Source organism: Indicator indicator, chromosome 18 (assembly GCF_027791375.1).
Source record: "Indicator indicator isolate 239-I01 chromosome 18, UM_Iind_1.1, whole genome shotgun sequence".
Classification (NCBI taxonomy): Eukaryota; Metazoa; Chordata; class Aves; order Piciformes; family Indicatoridae; genus Indicator; species Indicator indicator.
In genome coordinates this window covers 9222688-9247370 of record NC_072027.1, presented here as the reverse complement: position 1 = coordinate 9247370, position 24683 = coordinate 9222688, and the positions used below count along the sequence as shown (strand labels likewise).

The following is a 24683-nucleotide window of genomic DNA, read 5'->3' as shown; positions in this document are numbered from 1 at the left end:
CTTCTGCTCTGGGGACTTCAGGGGAGTGCCTGCTGTGACCAGCTCCCACATGAAACACACTTTCAGCTGCAGGTGTGGGACCTTGAAGGGTGAAAACCACTGTAGAAAGGGCAAAGCCACTCTGATCTGTCCATACTCTCCCACCAGGCCTGTCCATGCATGCCCAGGCACATACCCTGGTGGGGGTGGAAGGGTCAGCCCTGCCCAGCCCTCCCTGCCAAGTGGATGGGCACTGTGGGCCACCCCTCGCTGCAATGCCGTACTGCAGGGTAGTGCTGCCCACACCAGCTCCTGCATGTTGTGCTGCACAAGGCTCTGGCACCCCATGGGCATCACTACTGAGTGTGGTCACCAGTTTGCTCTGCTCTGGCACAACTCTGTCTGCACTCCCTGAGAAAATCAGCAAGGGGGGAGCAGGGAAGCTTGGGCATTGGTGGGCAGGCACGGTGTGGGCACTGCCACCTCCTGGGCTTGCCCAGGAAAAGGTGTGCTAGCCCCAGCATCCCAAAACTACAGAGAGCTGACACGGCTGCATCACCCCTTCAGGGACTCAAACCACCTAAAAAAGTGATGGGGAAGGGGGATGCTGTGTATTTTCCAGGCAGGCATCATCAGTGCTAGGAAATCATTGATATTAACAGATCAGTGGTACTGATACTGCTCCAGTTATTGCAGTGGGGAAACTGAGGCAGAGGAAAGTGAAATAAGCACAGGTTACAGCAGGTCCCATGACCACAGGCTATGTAGACAACTCACAGGGTGGATGGTGGAGGAATGATCCTCAAGTAGCACCTCTGGGCTGCTGTGCTGGCACCACCAGTGCCAGTGCACTTTCGCTAGCACAACCTGTTTGGCCTGGGGACTACACCAACTCGGTGTCCCAGGAACTGGTGGGTAGCCCAGCCAGGCCACCTACCCGCAGGGACCCAGGTCTTGGGTTCTGTCACCACTTTTTGGCTCTGCAGGGAACACTTCTGGAAGCTGCAGCTGGGAGCCAGTGCTGCCAACCTGGCTGCTCCGCTGAACTTTTCCTGGTGTCAGGACCAGTCACTCCTCTCTGCCCCTCCACAAACAACTGACTCACCCAGGAAAGAAACTGCTCCAAGATCTCCAGATAGAAAACTCCCTCTGAGGGCAAAACACTCCCTCAGTAGCACATACAAACCCAGGCAATCACCCACACACACAAAGCCTCATGCTATTCCAAATTCCCACCCCCCCATGAGGAACCACACCTTTCCCCTCCCCAAAACCCCAGCCCAACAGGCTCCAGCAAGAGCTCCATGCCCAGGTGGGGTCTGGCAGTTCCCCATTGTGGTGACTGGGGGTGGGGACCCCCCTCCCCACCCCAAACCAGTGGAGATGAAGCCCACAGATATGACTTTCTATGCTTAAATCAGACCCCTTTACCTGCTCCATGTCCTGTGCCAACTCCCTCACAACCCTGCCCTGAGTCTTGTCTTCTCCTTATTTCTGACCTTAGCTAATCCAGAGACCAATTTAAAGCCAGAGACCCTATAGCAAGCTAGCCTGAAATCCGGACCTGAAATCTGAATCCAACAGCCTGGTGCCCTGAGTTAACATCCACCTCCAGGTGGGGAGCATCAGGGCTGAGGGTCTCCTTCAGCACAGAGGTGGCCATCTCTGCCCTGGCAGTACCATGTTCCACATGGTCTGAACCCCCATGCAGGGCTTGCAAGGGTTAAGATGCCTGTTTGGTGTGCCACCTTCATACACTTTGGTCCCAGGGTCTGGCATCAGCTCCCCAGTCATGTGAGCAGTTCAGTTACTGGGCCCACCACCGGCTGCCTCTGCACCTCGCTTTTATCCCATCCACCTCTCCACGTTTTGGAGGCCATCAGTCTCTCTCAGTTGCCTCCATTCCCTGTATCAGGGGATACCATGTGGGAATGTGGCCAGGTGTCCTCGGGCAGAGCCTCCAAAGTCACCTTGGAGGGGAATGCAATGGCTCTGGCAGGGAGGCAGGGCAACAAGGCTCCTGGCCACACTCAGCATGGCACCAGCTGGGGGAACCTCAGTAAGACCCTGCCCTGGTCATGCAGGCTGAGCCTGTGGGTAAAACTGGCTTTGCACCCTCCTACCACTGCCAAGGGTGAACAAGCCAGCCCTGTGCCTCCAAAACCCTGGCAGTATGGGCACAGTGGGCACGGTGGGCACAGCACTGCAACGAGCAAACTCCTCAATCTCTCCATCCAGTGCTCCTCTGCAAGTGCGGTTTCCCACCGTGGGCGAGGGGTGGAGCCGCCTGTCCCCAGACCCAGTCAAGCTGCGCTTGGTTATGCAAACCACAGTGGGAGCTGTTTCAACTAGTTGGACTGCTGCCTGGCAGTCAGGTGCCTTCCTCCTCCTCCTCTCAAAACAGCTGCCAGTCCCCTGTAGACAGCTGCCCAGGCTCCCCAGGTGCCTCTGTCCCCACGCTGAACACACCATGCCTGCTGTGAACCAGGGACTCTCTCTCCTTGGGGTGCCCTGGCAGGTAGGGCTGGTGTGGGGGCTTGCACCATGCGCTGTCATCCCCCAGCACAGCTGTGAACCAGCCCTGTCAGCGAGTTTCACAGTCCTTGAGTTGTCCTCAAGTGTCCCAGTATTGCCAATATACAGCATACACCACAGGCAGCTAGAGGAAGGTTGTCCATGCACAGCTTGCACCCACATGACACCCATCACTCAGCCAGGAGCAGGAGGCTGAGGCTGCACAAGCCCCAAGGTGCATCAGAGGCAGGAAAGGTGAGTGCTGCCCAGCACTGTGGCTGTGCTGGCCTTTTCCATCCTGCCTGCATTCTTGGTGGGAAGTAAGAACCTAAGCAAACTGTTCCCTGTGACTCGTTGCAATGAAAATTTGGAAGGGTGCAGGAAAAGAGAGTCATGGTGCCAAGAGCCACAAAGGAGGCCTCTGGCAGAGCTGGTCACCATGTCTGTCACCTGCTATCTCAGCCACATTCACATCTCATGGCAATGGCTCAGTGTTTGGCTTTGCCTGGAAAAGCTGTCTCCAGGCTAGGCAGGGAGAAGAGCCAGCACATGGACAACATCTGCTGCAAACAGCCTATGACATGTTGCAAAATGAGGGAAAATCCCAGATCTGAGCACCAGGCATTTTCATGCAAATCTCATCCTTCCCAATCCAGTACTGACCTCACACTGGGACAGCAGGAAGCCTGCAGCTCTGCTCTGTACAGGGCTGTTCATCCTTTGCACAACACTTCAGCCTCTCCTTAAATTTCAACACAGATTTCAGGGAACTTTGCATGCCACCAATTGAGTCAGTGGAGGCCCAGCAGCCTCCCAAAGAACCCTCTGGCTACTGCCACAGGCTTAGGCACCGTATGGGTTAGCAGCTCCACAGGGCAATAGCTGACATCATGCTGAACGCAAGATGAAGTGGGATGAAGCCAGCTGCCCACATGTGCTAGGGCTGCAGCGCTCCTGCCACAGACAGCATCTGATCCAGGGAGCACAGGTTAGAACAGAGAGAGGGAGAACTGCTGCAGATCAGCCTTTGCACCACTTGTTGGGAAAGGGAATCAGCCAGCCCAGTGCACAGAGAAGAGTGACATGACTCAGCTGCCCCAGCAGCAGTACTGGGAGAAGGAGCTGACACTGGTGCAGGTGGCACAAGAGGTGGCTCCATTCCTGCAGCACCTCTTTACTACAAACTTCTGCATTACAAAGCAAGGCCTTTCCCAAACGAAACGGGCCCCAAGCCAGCTTCTTTCAAGGCTCCTTGGGATGCTCCACTCTACCCATCCCTCAGCGGGTGCCAAGACCTTGTCACAGGTGTCGGTGTTTCTGTTTGGGGTGTTTTTCCAGCTGGTGCTGGATGCCCTTGACGAGTTTTTCCACAAAGGTAGCATCAAGCTGGAGGAGCAGGGAAACCTGCCTGTGCTGAACAGCAAAAGGCGCTGGCAACACCGTGACGCTTCTCCAGACGCTGCATCTAAATATAGACTCCTCATTTATTATCCTGTCGGCTGCTGGATTTGGTGCAAGAGGAGCTGGGGGGCTTCGCTGACACTCCCCCTCACCCACGGCTGGGATCTGCCTGTACACATCCAGAGCAGGTCCTCACATTGGCTTACAGGGTGCAAAGCATAAAACAAACTATGAGCCTTTCTCCTGAGAAATGGGGCTGGTCTGCTGGCGAAATGCTGTGCATCCAAATACCCAACGCTGCTTCCTGGAGGGGTTCAGAGATGTGCTGGCATGCACAGGTCCTGCCTGGGTGGGAAGAGACTCCCTTTGCTCCTGGTGAGAGCAGTGGGGCAGTGGTGGTACCCAGGCCTTCCAGTGAAGAATGCCTGGCTCTCCTGTGCCCTCCCTGACGAAGAAATGCAGGCATGCTTTCTCACCCAAAACAGCCATTGATGCCAGTGCCTGACCTAGCTGCACTTAGTGTCTTCCTGGGACTATGGAGGAGGGATCATTTCCATCAAACACATGGGTTACACCAGGATTTGTCCCTCTGTTGAACATCCTGGAGGGAAGGAAGCATGTCCCAAATTTGCTGAGGACCTGTAGCCCCATGACAGCTTGCCACTCCAGTGGGGCCAGGAAGCCAGGCTGGGCTGAGGCACTGTTGGCTTCTGACAGCAGCCATCCCCCATCTCTTGGCACCAAGTCCCATTGTGAGAGAGAGAGAGCGAGCCAAGCAGGATGGGAACTCCAGGCATCCTGCCTCCTGCTGCCGGCTCTGCTGGCCTGCCAGTTCATGCTGGGACACCTGCTCTCCGGGTGGCCAGGGTGCCCTGCTGCCAGAACTGTTGGCCTTGGCCCTGGCTCCTGCCCTATGACCACAGTGCTGGCCAAACAAAACTTCCCAGTCCACCCAGCCTTTCCCCCACAGCCAAGCAGGAGGGTGAAAACAGTGGGAGAGAAGGGGTTAAGCCATTGATCATCCCTGCTGAACAGCAGCTGGATCCAGAGCCCCAGGCACCCACAGTCCTGAACCCTATGCACCTCTGTACTGGGACCACCCATGGGTCTTGCAGAACTGTGAGGGTCTGCTGGGATCTGCCTTGTCCCCCCAGCAGCTGGGGTGGCAGCACACTCCTCTGGGTGAAGAGGACCATGTGGTGGAAGCAGCCAAAGCAGCCACGGTGCTCGCCACACCTGTGCCACTGCTCACATGGGGCCAGGAAGCTGCTGGGCTTGCACAGCACTCCCACTGCATGCTCACCCATCATACACCCTCCCATGACACACTCTCCTGTCAGTCTCCTGCCCATCACTGGCACAGAGAGCATCTCCTGGATTGGGCAGAGGTGACTCCCCTTGCTCTTGAGAAGCTGAGCTGTGTGGCTGCAGAAGCAGCCCAAGCCCCAGACACAAGGGATACTCACACCCCAGGCTGTCATCACCATGCCAGGTCAGATAGGACAAGGCACAGTGCTCATGCAGGGCAGCTGAAAAAGCCACTCTCCAACTGACAGCTTCTCAGCCGCCACGGAGTGTCCCCTCTGCCACGGGGGATGCAGTGAGACAGCTGCTGCCAGTGGGAACCTGCAGCAGCACCGGGGGAAGGAGCTGGTGCTCTACAAACCCAAGTGAGCCCTGTGCCCACAGACATCCCTCAGCTCAACCCTGGACACAATGGGATGCTCACAGTCTTGAAATTCCCATTCAGTTCCCAACTGGTGACCAGAGATATGGGACATGTTTTGACCCTCTTTCCCCATCATCTCAACAAATTCCAACTAATCCTTGTGTTTCCAGAGAGAATGGGAAGCCTGAAGCAGTCCAACCCTACCTGCATCCCCATGCTTGGGGTGAGCTGGCCAGTCCCATGTTACATTCCTCAGCCAGATGTTACAGATGGCAATAGGCCTTCTGGGGGAATGTCTGGTCTCACAAAGCAGGAGCTCTTCAGACACCTCAGCATGCCTGCACAGGTTGCTCCCTCTTCTTCCCTCATTCCCTGATTAGAGACCATCCTACACAAAAAGACTCACAGAAACAAGCAAACAAAAAAACCCAAACATGATCTACGGAGGACCTCCTCCTCCCCGTGCTGACATCTGCTGAAGCAGCAGAGATGGAGCACATGCATGCCCTGCTTCTGCCTCCCCTCTCAGTCCCAGAGGCCTTTCCCCTGCTTTCCACAAGCTCATGGCAGGGCACAAATCCTTGGGCAGCAGCTGGTATTTGGGTAACAGGCCATGGAGCACTGGGGATGCAGAGCCAGTAGCATGCACTGCTGTTGTTCTGATGGAAGGACGGACACAACCATGTCCGTCTGTCAGGACCACAGCAGCGCATGCTCCAGCAACTCTCTCACGGCTGCCAGCAAACACCCCTGGGACCCCTGAGTCCAGATGCGAGGGTTGCTGGATGAGGACAAAGCTCAGAGGGAACCAGAACCTGCCTGCCAGCAGCTCTGCCCTCCCTGCCTGTGGCTCTCTGGGGTGGGGGGTTGGGGGGCTCCTGTGGCATCCCTACTTGTGCTCCCTGCTCCAAGCACTGCAGCTTATTTTGGACTGTGAGTATTGCCAGATGAGCCTTTGCTGCCGTCCTGCTCAAAGGAGCCCTGTGTCCATCCCTGCTGGGATGTTTTGCAACAGGCTTCTTCACTCCAAACAGCTCACATCCCCAGGCTGTGCCACCCTCCTCACCTTCCTCTGCTAATGACAGTGACCCTCTCCCACCTTTCCCTGCAGGAGAATTTTGCTAACGCCTGCCAAGGGATTTGCAGGTATAAAGGACTTGCTAAGTGCTAACCATGCCCGGGAGCCGGCTGGCATCCAGCTTGGCAGACACCCAGTGTCGTCCTGGAAAAACCTCTGCAAAAATCACATCCCATGGCTGCTGCCCCCCAGCCCCCAGCAGCCACTCATCCCAGCCATCATCCCTCGCCAGGGGCACAGGTCCCATGGGAGAAAGGCAGTGTCTGGGCAGCAAGCACAGGGGACATCCAAAGAAGGAAAGGAGTCGGACGGATGGAGGAGTCGGCTGGGCTCCCTGACTGGCCAGTCAGCCCATACTGTAAAAGGAGTGGGAACAGGGACTGCACAGCTCCAGCTTCAGCGGTTCTAAGATGGCTGTGAAGCCAAGAGGAGGAGGAGGAGGAGAAGGAGGAGGAGAAGGAGGAGGAGGAGAAGGAGGAGGAGGAGAAGGACATTAACCCTGCTGGCACTGTGCTGCAGCCAGGAGCACCACAATGAGGATGAATGGCAGGCTTCCCAAGGCTCTGCTTAACAGCAGATGGACAAGAGTCCCCTGGACTCCCACCTAATAAAATGTAGCTGGTGATGCTTTCAGGCCTGGCAGCACAGAGATGGGAGATGCTGCCCTCAGGTGAGGAGGAGTAGGAGGAAGAGAAGGAAGGGGAAGAGGCACATCAGTGGATGCCTGTGGGAGGGAGGTGACAGGTCCAGGATGCTCAGCAGGGCCCTGAAGACCTCTTGGACATGAACTCACAGAATCATAGAATCATACAAACATAGAATTGTTTTGGTTGGAAAAGACTTCTAAGATCATTGAGTCCAACTGTCAACCTAAGGCCACCATGGCCATTAAACCATGTCCACACAGTTCTTGAAGACCTGGGAAGGTGCCCTCTCCCTCATGCCGCCCCCAGGGAAGCACCCCACTAGGGGTACAGCAGTACTGGAAAGGCAGGAAAGGGGCACCTATAGGTGTCACCCCTCTGGATGTCTGCTTGTTGGTATTGCCACCACTTGTTGGCTGCTTGGCAGGAGGCAGAAGGGCTGAGCAGTTGAGCAGTTGCTCAGCTTCCCTCCTCTTCCCTGTGGACAAGCACGTGAATAATCACATTTTTCCTGCTTAACGTTTTCCTTTAAAAACATTGGGCTTGGCCTTCTCTGCACTTTTCTGTGGGATTCATCAGAGCTGCAGGAACCCAGGCACAGTGACTGGAGAAGCAAAGGTATCAGGCACTTAACAGCAACTTCCCTTCTCCAAAATGTTTATTGGTCATTGACGTCAAGTAATTATTGAGAATTATTAATTAAGAAAGCATTTAAGAGTGTTGCCTTTGTTGAGGTTTCGTCATTACAATTAGTTTATCTGCCAACAGGAGAAACATCAGCCTTTGCAGTTGCGTGGACTGCAGCAAAGCACCTCTAATTAATTTCCCTTTCCTCAGCAAGCATTACATTTTGACCTGCCTTGGGGACTTGCCTTTCTCCAGGTGTGCCAACCACAACAGCCCTGGAAACACCCAGCCAAAGGGACCTCAGGAGGCTATTGTATGGGAACATTATGTCCACTCTAGCCTGTCAGAGGCAGCTACGTGTGGATAGAGGCTCTTTTCGGGAAACCATCCTGGCCAGATGCCCTGATCTCGGGAAGGAAGCTGCAGGGTTAAAGGGGGTTGAGTCCTGAGGTCTCTCCAAGGCCATTTTGCCATGCTTCCATGCCACCTGCTGCCATGTCTCTGGCTCTTATGGCACCCACCTCCCTGTGCCAGCACAGGCATCTTGCCACAGAGCAGCTCTGGGTGAGTGAAAGAGCAGGCATGCTGTCATCCACAGTCTCATGTGACAAGTGATTCGGTACCAGACCCCGTCCTTTTAACTGCTGGCAGCCCCACATTGCTTTGTCCCAAGGACTGGGCTCAGACTGGCCAGAAAACCAATGGAGATGGTTCTGTGCAACCACCTGAGGCAGCTTGGACAAGTACTGCTGCTCCCAGTTCCTCCCCTACCAAACTACAGTCCACTTGTCTAACCTGCAGGCCCTCCTTCCACAGAAGCAGCAGTATAAGCTCCCCTAGAAGGTGCAAGCCCTTCCCACTTCACCCCATGCCTGCCCATGACCAGGATGACCATGGCACAGGCAGGTGGCCATGCACCCCATCTCCTCTGTGCAGGTACAGACTTCTAAGCCCTGGTGCCACCTCCTCCTTCCCTTGCCTAGGCGAGTCACGTGCCACAGCTATCACACAGTGGGGTGTTCTAGCAGCCACATCTTGAAAGAGATTTTCTTTTTGTCTCCTTTCTGTCCCCAGGAAACAGCTGGCTCGCAGGTGCTTGGAACCAAGAGGCACTGCTTTGGCAGCTCAGTGCTTTCCAAGAGTTCCTCCAAGCCCTTTGTACTCCAGTAGCACCCACTGCAAGCAGCAGCAGGCAGCTTGAGAAGTGAGCTAGGGCTGGGAGGTGCCTGAAGAGCAGGGGAGGCCCATCAGTAACAAGTAGGAGAGGGGACACAAGATTTGTGCTCAGTGGTCCAGGACATGAATTTTGGTGGGTTACTCTTCCCTTACTTCCTGGGTGCTCTGGCCCAGGATGGCCTTTTTACAGCCCACTCTCCTATTGCCACCTACACTGCTTGGCCCCATCCTTGTACTTTGTTCCCCACAGGAACTCAAGCCTGCAACAGGCTGTACCTTTGAGATAATGCGAGCCCTGGGGAACACCACAGCTACCCTGTGAACAGGGCACAGGGACAAAGTACCTGCACTCCTGTCACCTTGTCCCAGCCACCCCAGCACTCCTGTCTGCCCACTGACTCGGAGCACCTTTCCCGTGCTGAGTGGAGCAGGACAGGCATTGGCACATGGCATGCACCAGCAGCACCAGAATAGAGCATGGTGTGCTGCAGCTCCTGCCTCACCCATGCGTGCACACACACGCCCTATACACACCCACCCCTACAGACCTGAGGCTACCAGCAATGTGGCTGCTCCAGGACTGCTGAGCACCCAATAGCTAGGTCAGGCTGGAAGGGAGGGGAGGGCCGGGAGGCAGGCAAACTCAACGGCATGTGGGGCTGTCTCTTGGGAGAAGGGCTTGAGCACTGCCCTGGGCTGAGATCCTGCCTCAGGCCAGGCACAGCCAGGAGAGCCTCAGGCTGGTCCCTTCAGTAGCAATTTGTGCCTACTCCCACCTCTGTTGGGGCACTGTCAGCTCTTCCTTCCCTGGGAGAGCTGGGGTGCCTGTGGGAGCACAGGTTGGAAGGGGTGATGAGGAAGCAGGTACTCTAGGGATCCTGCACTCCCTGAGCCCCGGGCAGCGCAGCTGCAACATGTCAGTAGAGAGTTCCTGCAGCCCTTGCATAAAGCAGGGTGCAGGCATCCGCAGCACAGTAGTGCCAGGCTAGTGCTGGTGCAGCTCTGGTGCAGGCACAGCCCCGGCGTGGCACCGCCGCCCCCGCCCAGCAAGCAGGTCAGCTATATTTAACGGAGCAGCGCCGGCACCAGGCACCCTGCTGCCTTGCATCATTGGCACCCTAAAAACCATAGCCTGCAGATGAGGGCTGACTCATTCCAGGCTGTGGCATCCCTGGTGTGATGCCATGCCACCAGCAGCACTGCTGAATCAGCACCTTGTAGCCATCGCCCCGAGGGCTCCCAGCCACCACGGACCGATGCCCACCAGGCAGCTGCTCTCCAGAGGCCACGGCTGTGAGTTGCCTGCGGACCCCTCCACGCAGAGCAGCCCCCCAGGCTGGAGATTTCCACTTCCATTTATTCAAATCAGCTGATCCAGCTCCCCGGCACCAAGGCAGCAAGACCCAAAACTCTCATTAAGGCTGGGCAGACACCTCCCGGGCCAAGGCCTGGCACAGGCGTACCAGCTTGGCAGCGTGCACACAGGGGTTTGCAGCACAGGGTGACAACAAGCAACCCCAGTGCTGCTGCACATCACTCGCTAAGGACATTGCACACAAAGACTATGCAGCAGGCCAGTTTAGCCCCAGTATTCCCAGTTTGCTGCACTCTGAGGGCATATGATTTCCTCGGCGCAACCTACCCCACCAAGCTGCAGTGCTGTGGTTTGTGGGAGCAATAAATCTGGTGCTGGAGCCCAGGAGAGGCACAGTTTGGGGTGCTTTGGGCTGCTGCCCCCTTCACAGCCTTGCCAGCACTGCACAGGAGGGCTGGTGTCTGTCCAGCACCCCCACAGGCATCTAGAAAAGCCCTTTGCAGCCTGCAGGTCTCCAGTTGTCTACTACACTTGAACAGCACCAGCCCCTCACCCAGCCTGGAGAGTTGATTATTAGGGAAAAACACTTTAATGTGACAGCCTGTTAATGGCAGGAACAGATCAGCCCAGGAATCAGAGGAACCCTGTGATTGACAAGAAAAGGAAAAATAGGCCTTCCCCTGGCAGTGATAGGAGATGCTGCCTCAAAGTGGTAGGCTGAGCCCATGAATCCTCAAAGCCTGTTCAAAGTCCTGCACCTTCCCAGGAGCCTGTGTGAGCTCCAAAGACAGAAAACGCTGGGAAGGGAGGATCATAGCTTGAAACCTATGAAGACACCCACTGAAATATAAATACTCTATCCCAGATAATCAAGTTCAAGCACTGCCTCCTCCAAAGGAGGAGGAAGCAAAATCCCAGCATCAGTGTGGACTTCCAGCAGGGATGCTCCCGGGAGAAAGCCTTTGGCACAACACAGCCCCACTGGACAGAAGCAACGTGGGAGGAGAGGCAAAGGCAAGCAGAGTTCAGAGTTACAGTCACTGGAGAAAAATTAATCCTGGAAAAAAATCCCCCTCCATATCCCACTACAGGGAAAGGTTTGCAGACTGCCTCTTTCCACAGCCCACTGAATGGTGGAGGCATGGGATGAGTGGGGCACCTCAAGAGGCTAAGGTTACTTCAAAGCCACATGGGCAGCAGGGATAAGAATCAGGCCTGTGCAACAGCTATTATGAATGATGGTGGGAACAGTGCTGCTAAAGATAACTTAGTGAACAGGTACTAATAATAGCAATACTATAGAGCTTTCTCTTTGTGCTTTCTGCAAAGCTCTCTCTTGGATTGCTGAACACTAATGGATTGGGCCCTGATACAACATCAGGGAAGCAAATGTGTGTGCACATCACTGGAGCCCAGCAGCAGACTGATGCCCTCGAGGAGTAAGGACCAGCAGCAAGTGGCCGACTGAGCCAGCCACCCGCCACGGCCACAGCAGACCAGTGCTGGCTGGGTGCTCAGACCGAGGATCCCACGCTGGAGCTGCCGCCATGCCGGTTTCCATGACAACTTCAGCACTTGGCATGAGATGGAGCTGACAGGATCAGCCAGCAAAGTAACTGAGCGGAGCTGGCGTCCTCCGTCTGCCATGGCCGGCGGCACAGCTCTGCCAGCCCTGCACGACCGGCTGGCACAGGGCAAAGCCCCGGGAGCCTCTGGGCATCTGGGTCCCCCTTGCCTTACAGGGCATGCGCTGGCTGCCAATTGTCCCTGTGAAGTGGAGCCTGCCTCTTCCTTCAGACCCTCGCTGACACCTCCATTGAAAGCACAGTCCAGGTCTCAACCCCTAGTTCCAGGCTGGCTGGATGCACACCCCAGCATCAGAGCGCCCAGCCGGGTTTCTGCCCCTGGCTCTTCCCCTGGTGCTGCCTTTCCAGTCCTGGTGGGGCCATCTCCCCAGAACCTCTGAGCACACATGTCCCTTCAAACCCCAGCTTGTGGTTTCAGAGCCAGCCTGTCAGCGGTACGCAGCTCCCTTCCACAGCTCAAGGAGATGCTGCAGCCTGGGGCTGAGACAGCACCAGGGCCAGCCAAGTATAGCAGTACCAGCCTGCACCACGTCAGCCCTGAGACTCACTGACCCTCAGCCCCCAGGCTTTCCCTGGCTTCCAGGTAATCTAAGATCAAGCTCTCCAGCCAGATGTGCTCAGTCAGGCACTGAGGGACACCATGGAGCAGTGAGGAACCAAACACCTGCAGTACATGACTCCTCAGCTGGCATGGTCCCCCCAGCCCCAAAAGCCAGAGGTGCCCAGCCAAGGAGCCTGCCCAGGGACTGTGTCCCCTGCCAAACCACCATGCATGGCTGCTGCTTTCCCCATCTGCTGGCGGGGAGCAGGCAGGGCTGGGGCAGTACAGCAGGCGGCAGGGACCCCCAGCATCCCTCCCGTCTGCGCACAGGATCCTGCCATGCGCCCTTTTATTCCAGCAGTGCAATTAGCCTTGCTGACCCCTGAAATCCTCAGCCTCTCTAAGCAGCCATGCATTAAATCCCGGATCCAAGAGTGGAAATAGACTTGGTAAAAGGCTTATGGCCCTATTTATTACATTTTACGCGTGACGGAGTCTGACAGCGCAGCAACGCTGCTGCGGTCGGCACTGGCTCTGCCTTCACACCAAGACAGATGGACTGACGGACAGACAGGGTCTGGAGCAGGCAGCAGAGCATCGGCGGGTGTCTCCTCCTGGCCAGGCTTGGGTTGCCAGCTGAGTGCTCCCTCAGACACAGGCAGGCAGGGATATCGATCTAGACGAAAGCTAACACCGCTCCCGGGGCCGGGTAACCGTATCTGCCACACATTTGTATTCCTTAGAGCAGGGCGGGAGGGCTGCAGCCATCTGCCAGAGCAGCTCAGGGATCCTGGGGATGCTGTGAGCCCTCTGTCCGGATCTCCATCACACTGTCTCCTCCCATTTCTATGTGCTGCCTTTATCTTCTCTATTTCACCTCCACCTTGCTAGGGCCAAATAACACAGACCTGAGGAGAGCGTCACCAAAATGGCAGGGTCCTTCCTTTGGAGCCAGGCACCTCTGTCCAGCAGGGACTAGTGGGCTGCCTGGGGCAGTGCAGAACTTGCCCAGTCCCTGCCTGCGTGATGGGGACCAAGGAGACACCGCACCAGAATCTGCAAGGTTGGATAAGGGCATGGGGTGAAGTCTGCATTGCATGTGTTCACCAACACAGTCCTGAGGGTCCTATTATTTAGCCAGGTGGCTCAGGCCCTCATAGCACAGGAGTGGTGGAGGACCCTGCATGTGGGGATTAGCACTAACACAAGGCTGTACAGCTCTGAGCTAGGCAGTGGGCATGGTGAGGGGCAGGGGTGGGCATCAGGGAGATGTGGAGACATGCAGGGAGACAGAGCTGCTGTGTGCTGAGGAAGTAACAAGAAAAGCACAGAAATGAAGGCTCGAATAGCAGAGGGCCCCTCTGCTTTCCCATCAAAAACATTAGGCAGCTTCTGTGCACCTTCATCAGGGCCCAAATCACAAAAGAGATCAGAAAGCCCTTATAAGCAGTTCTGTGCCAGCGAGCTGGGCTCTTGCTGTCAGCACTGCAAAACAGAGAGGAGCAGAAGGGGCACACAAGGTTGCCCCTACATGTGCTTATGAACAGCCAGCTACAGAGACGCAGCATGTGTTCCACACCCCAAGTCCCTGGGACACCAACATGCATGGACACAAATGGCAGCTCCCTTCCTGCTTGGATGGGACCCATGGCACCCTCATTGCAGGGCAGTCAGAGATGTCACAAAACAAAATCAAGGACCAACCTGTCCACCTCAAATAAACTCTGTTTCTATCAATACTCGGTGCCAACGTGCCAGCCTTGATGATCCCAGGTATTAGGAGAGAGCCCCAGCATGCTACACTGGCAAATCCATCTTTTGTGCTCACTCTGAAGGCAGCAAATGGTCTTGTGTGTATAAAAAAGCAGAAGTGGGTCCATGGGATGTGTACAGTGCCTACATCCTGCCACCAGTGGCATCTCGGCCAAGCGCACAGGTCCTAGTGGCCACAAGGGTGGAGAGTGTATGTCCTTGGTAAGGGGAAATAGCACCTGTGGGGTGTCCCTCAGCTCAGCATTTCAAAGGGTCAGTCCCACGTTTTTCACTAAAGGAGCTCAAGGGACTTTGATGCCTGTGGTGCCTCACATGCTTAAGGGCAGAAAGACCTTCGCCCTTTCTTGCCTTTCTGCTCAATTCCATGTTTTAGCAGCAAATCTGCTCCAGCAGCCATGAACCACAGAATTGTCAGGGTTGGAAGGGATCTCAAAGATCATCCAGTTCCAACTCCCCTGCCATGGGCAGGGACACCTCATACTAGATCAGGTTGCTCAGAGCCATATCCAGCTTGGCCTTAAAATCTTCCAGGAATGGGGCTTCCACCACCTCCCTGGGCAACCTGTTCCAGTGTTTCAGCACCCTCATGGTGAAGAACTTTTTCCTAAAATCCAATCTGAACCCACCCGCTTCTAGTTTTGCTTCATTCCCCCTAGTTCTATCAGTATCCAGCAATGAATGATCACCTCGAGGTGCTGCAGCTTCACATGCCCTTTGGCAGGATGCAGAACTTTCACCTCATGGCTCAGCTCTTCTGTGCTTTGGAGCAGGGTTCCCTTCTTCAAGGGAAGGCACTGTTATGTTAGCAAACAGCATGTCTTGTTACAGCTAGGATCTGGCCTCAAATGCATGAAGACATCTATGAAAAACCCACATCTCCATGGGTTCCTGCTTCCCTGCCAGCCTGGTCACTGCCAAGAGCTCCCCACTGCCCTAGGATGGCTGCAATCCTGCCCTGCTAATGGCTGGGGAATAAGCCCCCAGGGTGTGACTGAACGAGGTTTAAACTCCTCCTAACACACATCCACAAAGGTCCCATACCAGCCAGGGCGCTCACAGGCTAATCCTCCTTCCAGAGTGGCAACTATATTTAGGTATCTAAATAAGACAGTGTCTCTTTCCAAAAAAGAGTTAGTTTGGGTTACATAAATACAGAGAGAAACTTGAAAGCTGTTTCCAGGTCCTCGCATGGCCATAAGTGAGAGCAGAGATGGGGACGGTCTCCCCCTGATAATCTGCATTTCGTTTTCGACTCAGCTGACTATGTGGATGGGTTTCCAGCTTCTCTGGGCAGACAGGCAGCAGGCAAGTAGTGCTAGCTGAGACGAGGGAACCCAGGCAAGAGAACCCTCATGAGCAGCCCCTGGTCACCATAGTGAGGCAGGGCACCAGGGGCTGTCAATGCACAGCATCCTGAACGTACCAGCACAGGAACGAAGAAGCTATTGCTGCAGGCAGCCCAGGCAGCACAACCAAAAGCACAGGCAGGAAGAGTCAACAGAAGCAAATAAACTGAGCAGCTCCAGCTTTTCCCATCCGTGCCTGTCCTAAGAGTCCCCCTGAGACACCCCTCCCCACTCAGCTGCTGACTTCCTTCCTCCTGCATCCACTTCCACATCCCGAAGCTTCTGATCCCAAAAAGGAGAGGAGATAGGCCTGCACGAGCATGTCTTGCACATCTACCACTTCTCACTCTGCACCCTGGGGCTGCAGAGCAGGGATAGCACCTGCTCCTCAGCTCCAAGCTGGGGAGGTTGGTTGCTGGTCATCAGCTCAGCAGTGTCTCCACCAGAGCTGGGTGACAACATGCACCATGGGAGTTTCTGAGTACATGTACCATGTGCTTTCATTTTCAAAATATATATAAACAGACATATTTATTCCTTCCTAAAAGGACATGGCCACAAGTAAGAAAAATAAAAAAAAAAAGGCAGCTCAAATATCGTCCAACCTTTCAGCCTGAGAAAACCACACAGTTCTCATAGGCTAGGCTTGTGTTCTGTTACCTGGGAAATGGGTTTTAGCACCCAAAACCCACATGCACCAGTCTCCCGGTGGGGCCCACACAGAAACAGAAACTTCCTTTTTAAGAAAAACCTTCACAATTCATTCTTTTCATTATCAGCATGGTTAAGTCATGACTAGCTGTGTGCAAGCCTGCTCAAAAGCAGAAACAGTGGTGCTTGGTTTAAACCTCCAGCTCCAGCTATGTAGAGCTTTGGGGTTTATGCTGTTCAAAGGAAGGTTTAAAAATCCTTCTATCATTAAGATGCTGGAAGGTGGCTCTGAACCACCTTGTGCAGGCAGGGGTGCAGGCCCCAGAGCAGTAGGGGAAAGGATGGCAGCTAAGCAGCTATGGTTTAAAATGAGCCAACAGGAATGAAAACTGTAATTAACTTGAAGCCAATGGCCATGAAGCTGCAAACATTTGCACCAAGGCCATGCAAGTCCCAGGAAATCAGGACAGAGGGACCTAAGCTGGAACAAAGTTCATCCCACATGCTGGTTGCTGGAGGCAACCTCTGTGTGGCAGGCAAGGGCACCACCATCTTGCCTGGCACAAACCACCCCTGTCCTGCTCTGCCCTCCGCCAGTGTTGCAGGAAGAATCCCAATCCTACCAGCACACAGGCAGCAGCTGTAACCCCTCCTCTGAGTCCATTCTGGCTGGGCAATGTGCCAAAAGACCATGGCTGCTCCAGCCTTGTGCCCACCAGTGTCAGCACAGGATGCTTGCCCACAGGGGCTGGCCTCTGCAGGTGACAGAGGAGCCAGAGCCTGCCCCTGCTGTGGCCTTCAAGGGCAGCTGTGCAAGTGCAGTGCTTTACACCTCCTACTTCTTGCTGTTACCCAGGCACATGTACAACCATCACCCTGGCTGCAGTCAGCACTGCTCTTTGCTCTAACCCAGCCCAGCTGCTGCAGTGTGGCTGCAGCTCAGCCCCATCAGTCTTGTGTGCATGCAAAGGGTCACGGCAGTGTCCCACTGGGATGTTTCCTGAAACACCCCACAGCTATATTTGCACTTTCCTCGAAATAAAGAAATTAAAAAAACATCACTTCTACCTAGGCACTTCAGCTAAAAACAAAGCAGGAAAGGGCACAGCAAGCAAGCTGGAGAGCCTGGGGCATGAGGACCATGCTGCCTGCTCCCAGCAGCAACTGCCCTGAACCCAAGCTCTGTGCATCAAGGGACAGCTGAGGTTACTCCAGCCACGGGTCCCCTTGTGATCCCCAGCTGTCGCTAGCAGGCGGCAAAATCTGCATTTCTCCCTCCTCTGGGTAGGAGGGAGGACAAGGAACACTATTAGAGGCAACTGAGCTTCCTTCCGTCTGCAAGACTGCCACCCGGCTGCACACGCTGCTCTGTCTGCTCCTACCCCAGCTCAGCCCCCAGCCTGTGCCAGGATGCTCTGCCCTCTCCTCTCTGTCTCCCCCCACCACAGGATTTCCTTGCTTGAAAATTAGGAAATGAGGGTTCCTCAGAGACTAGGTGGGGAAGGCAGTTTTTGACAGGGGAAAATGATGACACCTCCCACACCCCTCGCCCACTGCCCCATATGCTGGGGTCGAATGGGGTCCTGCACCCTCCCCGAACAAAGACCGGGGAAGCAGAAGCAACAGCAGCCATGAACTTGCAGCAAACCGAAAGAGGAACGAGGGGCCTGAGGAGCCGCAGTGGCTCAGCAGAAGGGGCTGCTGGGGCCGGCGTGCTCCCGGCCGCTGCAGGCAGAAGGACGCGCGCAGAGGAAGAATTCCGAAAATGCAGCTCGGGGAAGATATGCTGCCCTGACACTGGAGTCACTGCGAGAGCTGGAGGCACTCGTTTTATCCTCCGCCACCTCAGCACAAAAACATCCATATAAAGCATGCACTGCTTGGTTCCCGGGGAGGGAAGAAGTATCATATCAGCGCTTCCGGCACACCGGGGGCTCTCCCGCTTCACCCCCATCGCAGAGGCTCCCCCTCACCAAGGGCAGAGGCCTCCTGCTCCTATCTGCGAGGGCAAATGCTTGCCTGCTTGCAGCCCGGATGGGTACACACAGGCAGATATAAAAAGCTTGTGTGATACTTCAGCAGGACCCTCTCATCGTGCTTCCTCAACAAAGCTCCCTGTACTGGGAAGGCATGCGACACCCAGGGACAGCAGGGATGCAAGATAAGCCAACTATTTTCCCTAAGCCCCACATTACTGCCCAGGAGCCAACAGTGATCAAAGGTTAGTCTGGCTACTGGATGGGGCCATCTCAAAGAGCCCTCAGGGCTCCCACGGACTCCACACTTCCCACCAGCAGATACCAGACGCTGCACAGGGAGCTCCTCCCCGGGTTGGGGGGGGGGGGTTGGGGGGGGGCGTTCCAGCTCTTATAGGGCCAAAGGTGGTTTCTAGCTTTTATGTTTCCCTGTCTTAATTCTGAAGTGAACCAGTTTAATGCAGCAGTTTGCAGCAGCTCGACCCTGGCTGTGTTGCCTCTGCCTGGGGAGGTGCAGTGAGTTGGAGCAGGGTAAGCATGAGGCTAATGAGACCCTGAACGCTGCCAGATCTGTGCAAAGTCCTTCGGCATTTCTTGAAAGCTCCCATTATAAAAAGCAATTAAAAAACAAATAAATAAAGGTTTTCGAGCCAGAGCTCAGGAAAAGTGCTGAAAAGCAGAACAGCAGAGCGATAAGGGAAAGGAAACGCATTGGTTGGACCATCACCCAACCCCTATAGGTCGGCTGCCCCTGGAAGTAGGTCATTACCTCACCTGACCACCTGCCCCAGTAACTTCAACCTTTAGTCTCTGGCTCATTAGTACAAGCAGACGCACCTAAAATCACCTAAAATCAGCCTTTTTCAGGCACTTGTAAGAGAATCCTTCACCAGGTAGCAGGCAGGTGTTAGGAGCCTGCCCTCCCGGCGCGGCAAGCAGGCTGGGGAGCCAGCTGCCTGCTCTTGGGGTGCAGACAAGGGGCTGCCCCAGCCCATGCGCCCCAGGAACTAGGAGTGCCACGTGGCTGAGACTGCAGTGGCCGGCACGGACATGCTGGCAGCGGTGGCTCTGGCGCGCACGAAGTTCCCCCTCCGCTAAATCACTTCAGGCTGCCAAGCAGTCACGAGAAATATAAGCCCGCGCGGGGTTGCCATGGAGCGGGGCTCGGCTGCGGGAGCCCGAAGCCGATTCCTCCGGCAAAGACGTTTGCCGACTGAGGCCCCCCCAGCACCTCCTGTCACCAGCTCTTCTCGCTTTGGCTCCCCGGTGGTAGCAAGTGAGTGCAAGGTACAGGGTCCCCGCAGAGCCTTATCTCTGCCAACAGACCTTCCTTTGCCTGGCAAAGCCAGGGCCCCCTCTGTGCTAGAGCCCCACGGAGTGCTCAGGCTCAGAGCACCCTGCAGAGATAGTGCCCCTCACCAGTTCCCCAAGGACATGGGCAGGCAGAAGTAGTGGTGGCTTCAGTGGAGTTTGCTCCACAGGCACTGGGCTACAAAGGCACAGACAGTGCCTCTGCCCCAGCAGAATGAGTAATGTCCCCAAGCTCCCATGGGTGCTGGAGGAAGTGTGCCCTTGCCAACACTCTGCCTGCCAGCAGTGCAGACAAGGGGCTCCCACACCCTGCCATGAGCCAGCCAGTCTCATTAAAGGGATTTCAGAGCCTGGTGAGCTCCTGTCCTTCAGGAGTGGCAGGTGGCAGTGGCTGGCAGCACAGGAAACTGCCTACCAGGAGACAGCCTGTGGTATACTGGAATACCACCTGCACTGGAAACCATGGGACCCATTCCTCAAAGCCAGGATGGAGTCTGGAGCAGGAAGGGCATCCCTCAAGCATTTTTCACTGGACAACATGCAGTGCTGAAGTGCCAGATCAAATGGAGTTTCTAACTACAAAGAGGCTTCTGACACTGGAAAGGTTAATGTGTAAGAGAGATCCATCTCTCTCACAAAGATCCCTTTGCTGAAGGCACTAGGTTGACACCTTAACTATTTGCCTGTTGGAGAGGTGCCTTTCCATTACGGCATAAGACTAGGGCAAGGTTGTTGCAGAAAGGCGGGAGGAAAACCCATGGCACAGGGCAGCCCTGGAGCCCTGCCAGGGTGGGAAGCACTGAGGGATCCAGTCCAAAGCACTGGCTGAAGGCATGTGGATGTGCGAGGAGGCTCTCCAAAGGACCAGATTTCAGGCCTGCCCTCCTTTCTCCCACGGCTGCTCTCTCCTGGCTCCAAGCAGCAGGCTCAGCAGCATGCTGCGCTCACCATCTCCTGCAGCCAACGCTGCAGCACGGGCAGCTGCCGGCATCCCCAGCAACCACCACCCTCTGGCTTTGCAAACATACCGGCTACTGCCACCCTCGGTAACTGCTGCTGTGCTACAGCCACCCTGCACCGCTCTCCTAGGAGAGCATGAGGGTCTCCAGCCCCAGCAATGCAGCAGCGCTTCGACCCAAGCTGCAGCAATGCAGCCAGGCTGAAGATGCACTCTGCGAAGGCCGTTAGGCTGTCTCAGTCACTCAGACACCCTTCTCAAAAAATCTTTGAGGTTTCTTGCAAAGTCATAGAAAAAGCAGAACATTGGTCTGCTCACTGAGGGCTATCAGAAATTAGGGATGCACTCCCCACTTCATTGCTAGCAGTAACAATCCAGCTGATGGACTGCTTTTACATCAAGGGCTTCACTGTGCCTGCACTCATGGATTAAGGTGTTAGCAAGAGGCTAAGAAGTTAAAGAGGAAATACTGTATTGCAGTTCATGTGATCTTTAAGTATCTCCCCGAGAAGCACCTCGGTTTTTGATTTTTTTTTTTCCTCTTGCTGCATTTTGTTTGCGTTTTTTAAACAGATCAAAGCTGTAAGAGTGAAACTACTCCTGCCTCTCACAGGGATGCTGAGAGTCGCCAGCCACTCCATGGTGCTATCAGCAGAGCTGCCTGGCTGGCACTTTCCAGTGCCTGATGCCAGCAGGCAAACCAGCTACAACCAGCTTCATCCCTCTGAGCAGCAAAGAGTTGCACAAAATGGATTAAGTGGGCCCAGAAATGACATGTTTTGAGTCACAGCATAGCAAAGTCACTTCTTTTGTTGCTAAAAAGGGAAAAGGAGTCAGCAGAAGAAAGGCAGACATCAAGTGAAAACCTCTGATTTTCTTTCTGTAGCAATGCAGGTACCACGTGAACATTGCTGTCCTCGATATGTAAACAGAGGTTAGCAAGCACCCACAGCACAAGCCTGTATAATTAAGGGACTGATGCAAATATCTATGTCAAACCTTCATCATGCATCTCCCTGAGAGCCCTCCTGAGGATTTCTCCCCTGTAGAGGAAGGGATCACGTAGCACCTGCATGCACCCAACTGCATCTTTCTCAAGACCTACTGTGAAAGCAAGGACTGGGGAGGAGCACTGGGGAGAGAGGAGGAGAGTGGGAGTTCCTCAAAATTTCCACGAAGTAAATGGCTAATATTCATGATCTCATGGCCTTCTGACATTGTAGTCTCTCAGGATAATCTGATCTTGTGTTGAAGCACTGGGGACTTTGCACAAGCAGCTTTCGGGCTTCATTGAGAAGTCAGTAACCCAGTTGTAAGCAGAGGATCGTACAGTAGTAATGGGGAGAGACGTCAGCAGCCAGCCCGGGACCGCCTCCTGCTCCGAGTTATAAAGCAGGCATGTGACAGCAGCCAAGGCAAGAGCCTTCCCTGCATTTTCATCAGAGGTTAAGGTACAAGCACAACACAGGTTTACAACTTCAGGCATCTCTTAAGCAAATCCATGCACATCATAGCTGGAGGGCAGTTAATTGTTTTTTTTACTTTTTTTTTTTTTTTTCATTTTCCCTTTTTTTTTACCCCAGCCTTTAACCCCTCTGAGCACATGGGGAGAGAGAGGAAATGCAATCATCAAAAGCAGGCACCAGGCAGGAGAGCAAATGCAGGCTGCACACCACCACCAAGGAACCTGCAGCAGGCTGCCAAGATCTATTTGCTGCTCTTCACCTTACACACCTGGCACACATCAAGCCTCGCACCAACTCTGTGCACCTATCCATGCCAGTCCCTCCAATATAGCACATGGACAGAGTCACAGAATCGTAGAAAAGGTTAGAAAAGACCTTTTTAAAATCATTAAGTCCAACCATCAAGTCAAACCAATGGTTTGCTGTGCCTGCTCCCCTAGGCACAGCAAACTGTGTCTTAGGAGATGCCATAAAACAGTCTTATTTCATCACAGGCCATTTCATAGACCCAAATTTTGCAGGGGATGTTCACAACATGGTGGGTTTGCACCAAAGAAAGATGACAATTTGCAGGAATTTTTTTTCCCCTCAGCAGTCTCTTTTTGTAGTAAGACTCCTAAATTGGCACACCAAATGTTGACCAAAAAGCAAAAAAGAAACAAGCCTTCAGATGCAAGCTGCAATCACATGAGCTTATCATTTCACGTTAAGCACGTGGAGAACGGGAAGGTTTTTGCAGGGAAGCAGAGCCAGGAACTTTCACCTGCCCTGAGAGCAATGGGGCTCGTGGGAGCTGCAGCCTTCCTGCCGTACTTCCTAGGGATGGCATCCCACACAACCAGCCTCCTCTTCTCCAGCCAACAGTTCTCTCAGCAATAATAAATCCGTCCAAACCAGAAAATGCAAACCACTTACAAAATCTTCTCAGCCCACTTCTCACCTTTCCCGACCCTTCTCCCATAATCAACCTGTCAGCAGCTCTTAGTTAACAACCGAAGCTGCCACCTCCCCCCTGCTCTGCCCCCAGCAAGCTGCCCGGGTCCCATGCCAAGCTGGAGCGCCCTGGAGCTGGTGCCTGCAAGGAGAGGCAGCAGGACTACATCAATCTAGCCAGTGGCAAGACCTGCCTGGTTCTCTCTGGCACATGCACCAGGGGCAAATCTGATTTACCAGGTCTTGAAATCTTATTTGTTTTGAACCCAAACAGCAGGATTAGTCCCCGTCCCATTCCCAACACACATGCTCCTGCTGTTTGCAATCCCAGAGGTAAACTGATGAGAGAGCAAGGGTTGGGATTAATGTGCTAGCTTCACAATCAAAGCTATTTTGTAATCTGTGGTTATGAAAGTGAAGGGCTGGATAGATGATGTAGAACTACAGAAAACTCTTCCCACTTGCACCAGGCTCATCAATCCCACTGCGAAATGCACGGTTGTGCTCCAGATCAGTCACAGCTCTCGCTACTGCCCGGCTTATTGTATAGCGTCTCTTCCACCCCCCAAAATGGAAAAGCATGCGAGCCCTATAGCCAGCACGGCTCACTCTCGTGATCGTGCGGGAGCTGCCAAGGAGCTTTAATCTGATTTTAATACCCAGCTCGGTCCAAAAAAGATTTTGGAGCCGCTGACTCGCAGCACCCATACCCTCTCCCTGCTAACCTCTCCCCCTCCCCAAACCTCCATCCCCCAAGATCCCAGCTTGTATGCGTGTAACTGACGCTCGGCATGAGTCATCCCACCGCCCGGTTCTTATCAGCCCTCGCCGCGCAGCCCCCTGCGGAGCCCCCCCGAGCGCCCTGCGCGGCGGCGTCCCCCTCCCCTCCTGTGCAGCGGAGATGTTGTTGCAAAGCGGGTGTGTGTGTGCCAAAATCCATCAAACCATCAACTTCTCCACACTCTTCTCCCCCAATTCCCTGCAGAAGGGACGGGGGGAAAGGGGGGGGGGGGGGCGTCCACGTGCGAGTGGTGCTGAAAGCGCCGGCGGGGCTGCAGGGCTGCAAGCGCCGGGGCCGCTCCGAAACCACGGAAAGAACCGCGGAGGCGGCAGGAATCTGCGCGTCCCCCCTCACCGAATTTCCCCCTCTGCGCACCCGTGGAACAGACCGGAGCTCCGCAGATCCTCCGGGCACCTTGGGGGTAAAGCCGGTCCCCTCACCACCACCACCGGCCCCGGAACAGCGCGGGTCCCTGCTCTCTCCCCAGGTGCCCCGGGAAGGGGGGCGTCTGCCGGCTTCCCTCCCCTGCAGTCACACTGCGCTGCAGAGCCGTACAGCAGAGCCACTCCGCCGCCCCCTTCCCTACCTGGCTATCAGCGAGGTAACTGAAGACGAAGGAGGAAAGATCCTCGTCGAGCAGAGAGCTGCAATCCGGCCCCGGCTCCGCCATCTTCCACCTCCGGCTGGGGCTGAGGCGGCACCGAGCATGCAGCAGGCGCGGCGGCGGCGGCAGGGAGCCCGGCGGCCGTCGGGGCGGAGCCGCCCGCAGCCCCCGCCCGCCGGCTGCAGGAGTCGAGGGGTGGGAGGGAGCGGGGCATGGGGGGACACCCGCGATGGCAGAGTGCCCGTGGGGCTTGCATCCACGTGTGGGGCACAAGCGCCTTCCCGCGGGACAGGCGCCCGCCCCGGGCACCCACTTTAAGCACCGCTGGGCACACTTTTCGAAGTAGGGGCAACT

The 24683-nt window shown here is 55.1% G+C and overlaps 1 protein-coding gene across 1 annotated transcript in view; it reads right to left on the bottom strand.

The window, feature by feature from the left end:
• PPARGC1B (PPARG coactivator 1 beta) overlaps window positions 1-24395 on the bottom strand; it is a 47447-nt gene extending 23052 nt beyond the window's left edge. Inside the window, exon 1 of the mRNA XM_054389216.1 lies at window positions 24312-24395. Within this exon, the coding sequence (XP_054245191.1) occupies window positions 24312-24395 (84 nt within the window). The remainder of the gene's footprint in view (window positions 1-24311) is intronic.
• Window positions 24396-24683: the final 288 nt, after the last annotated feature.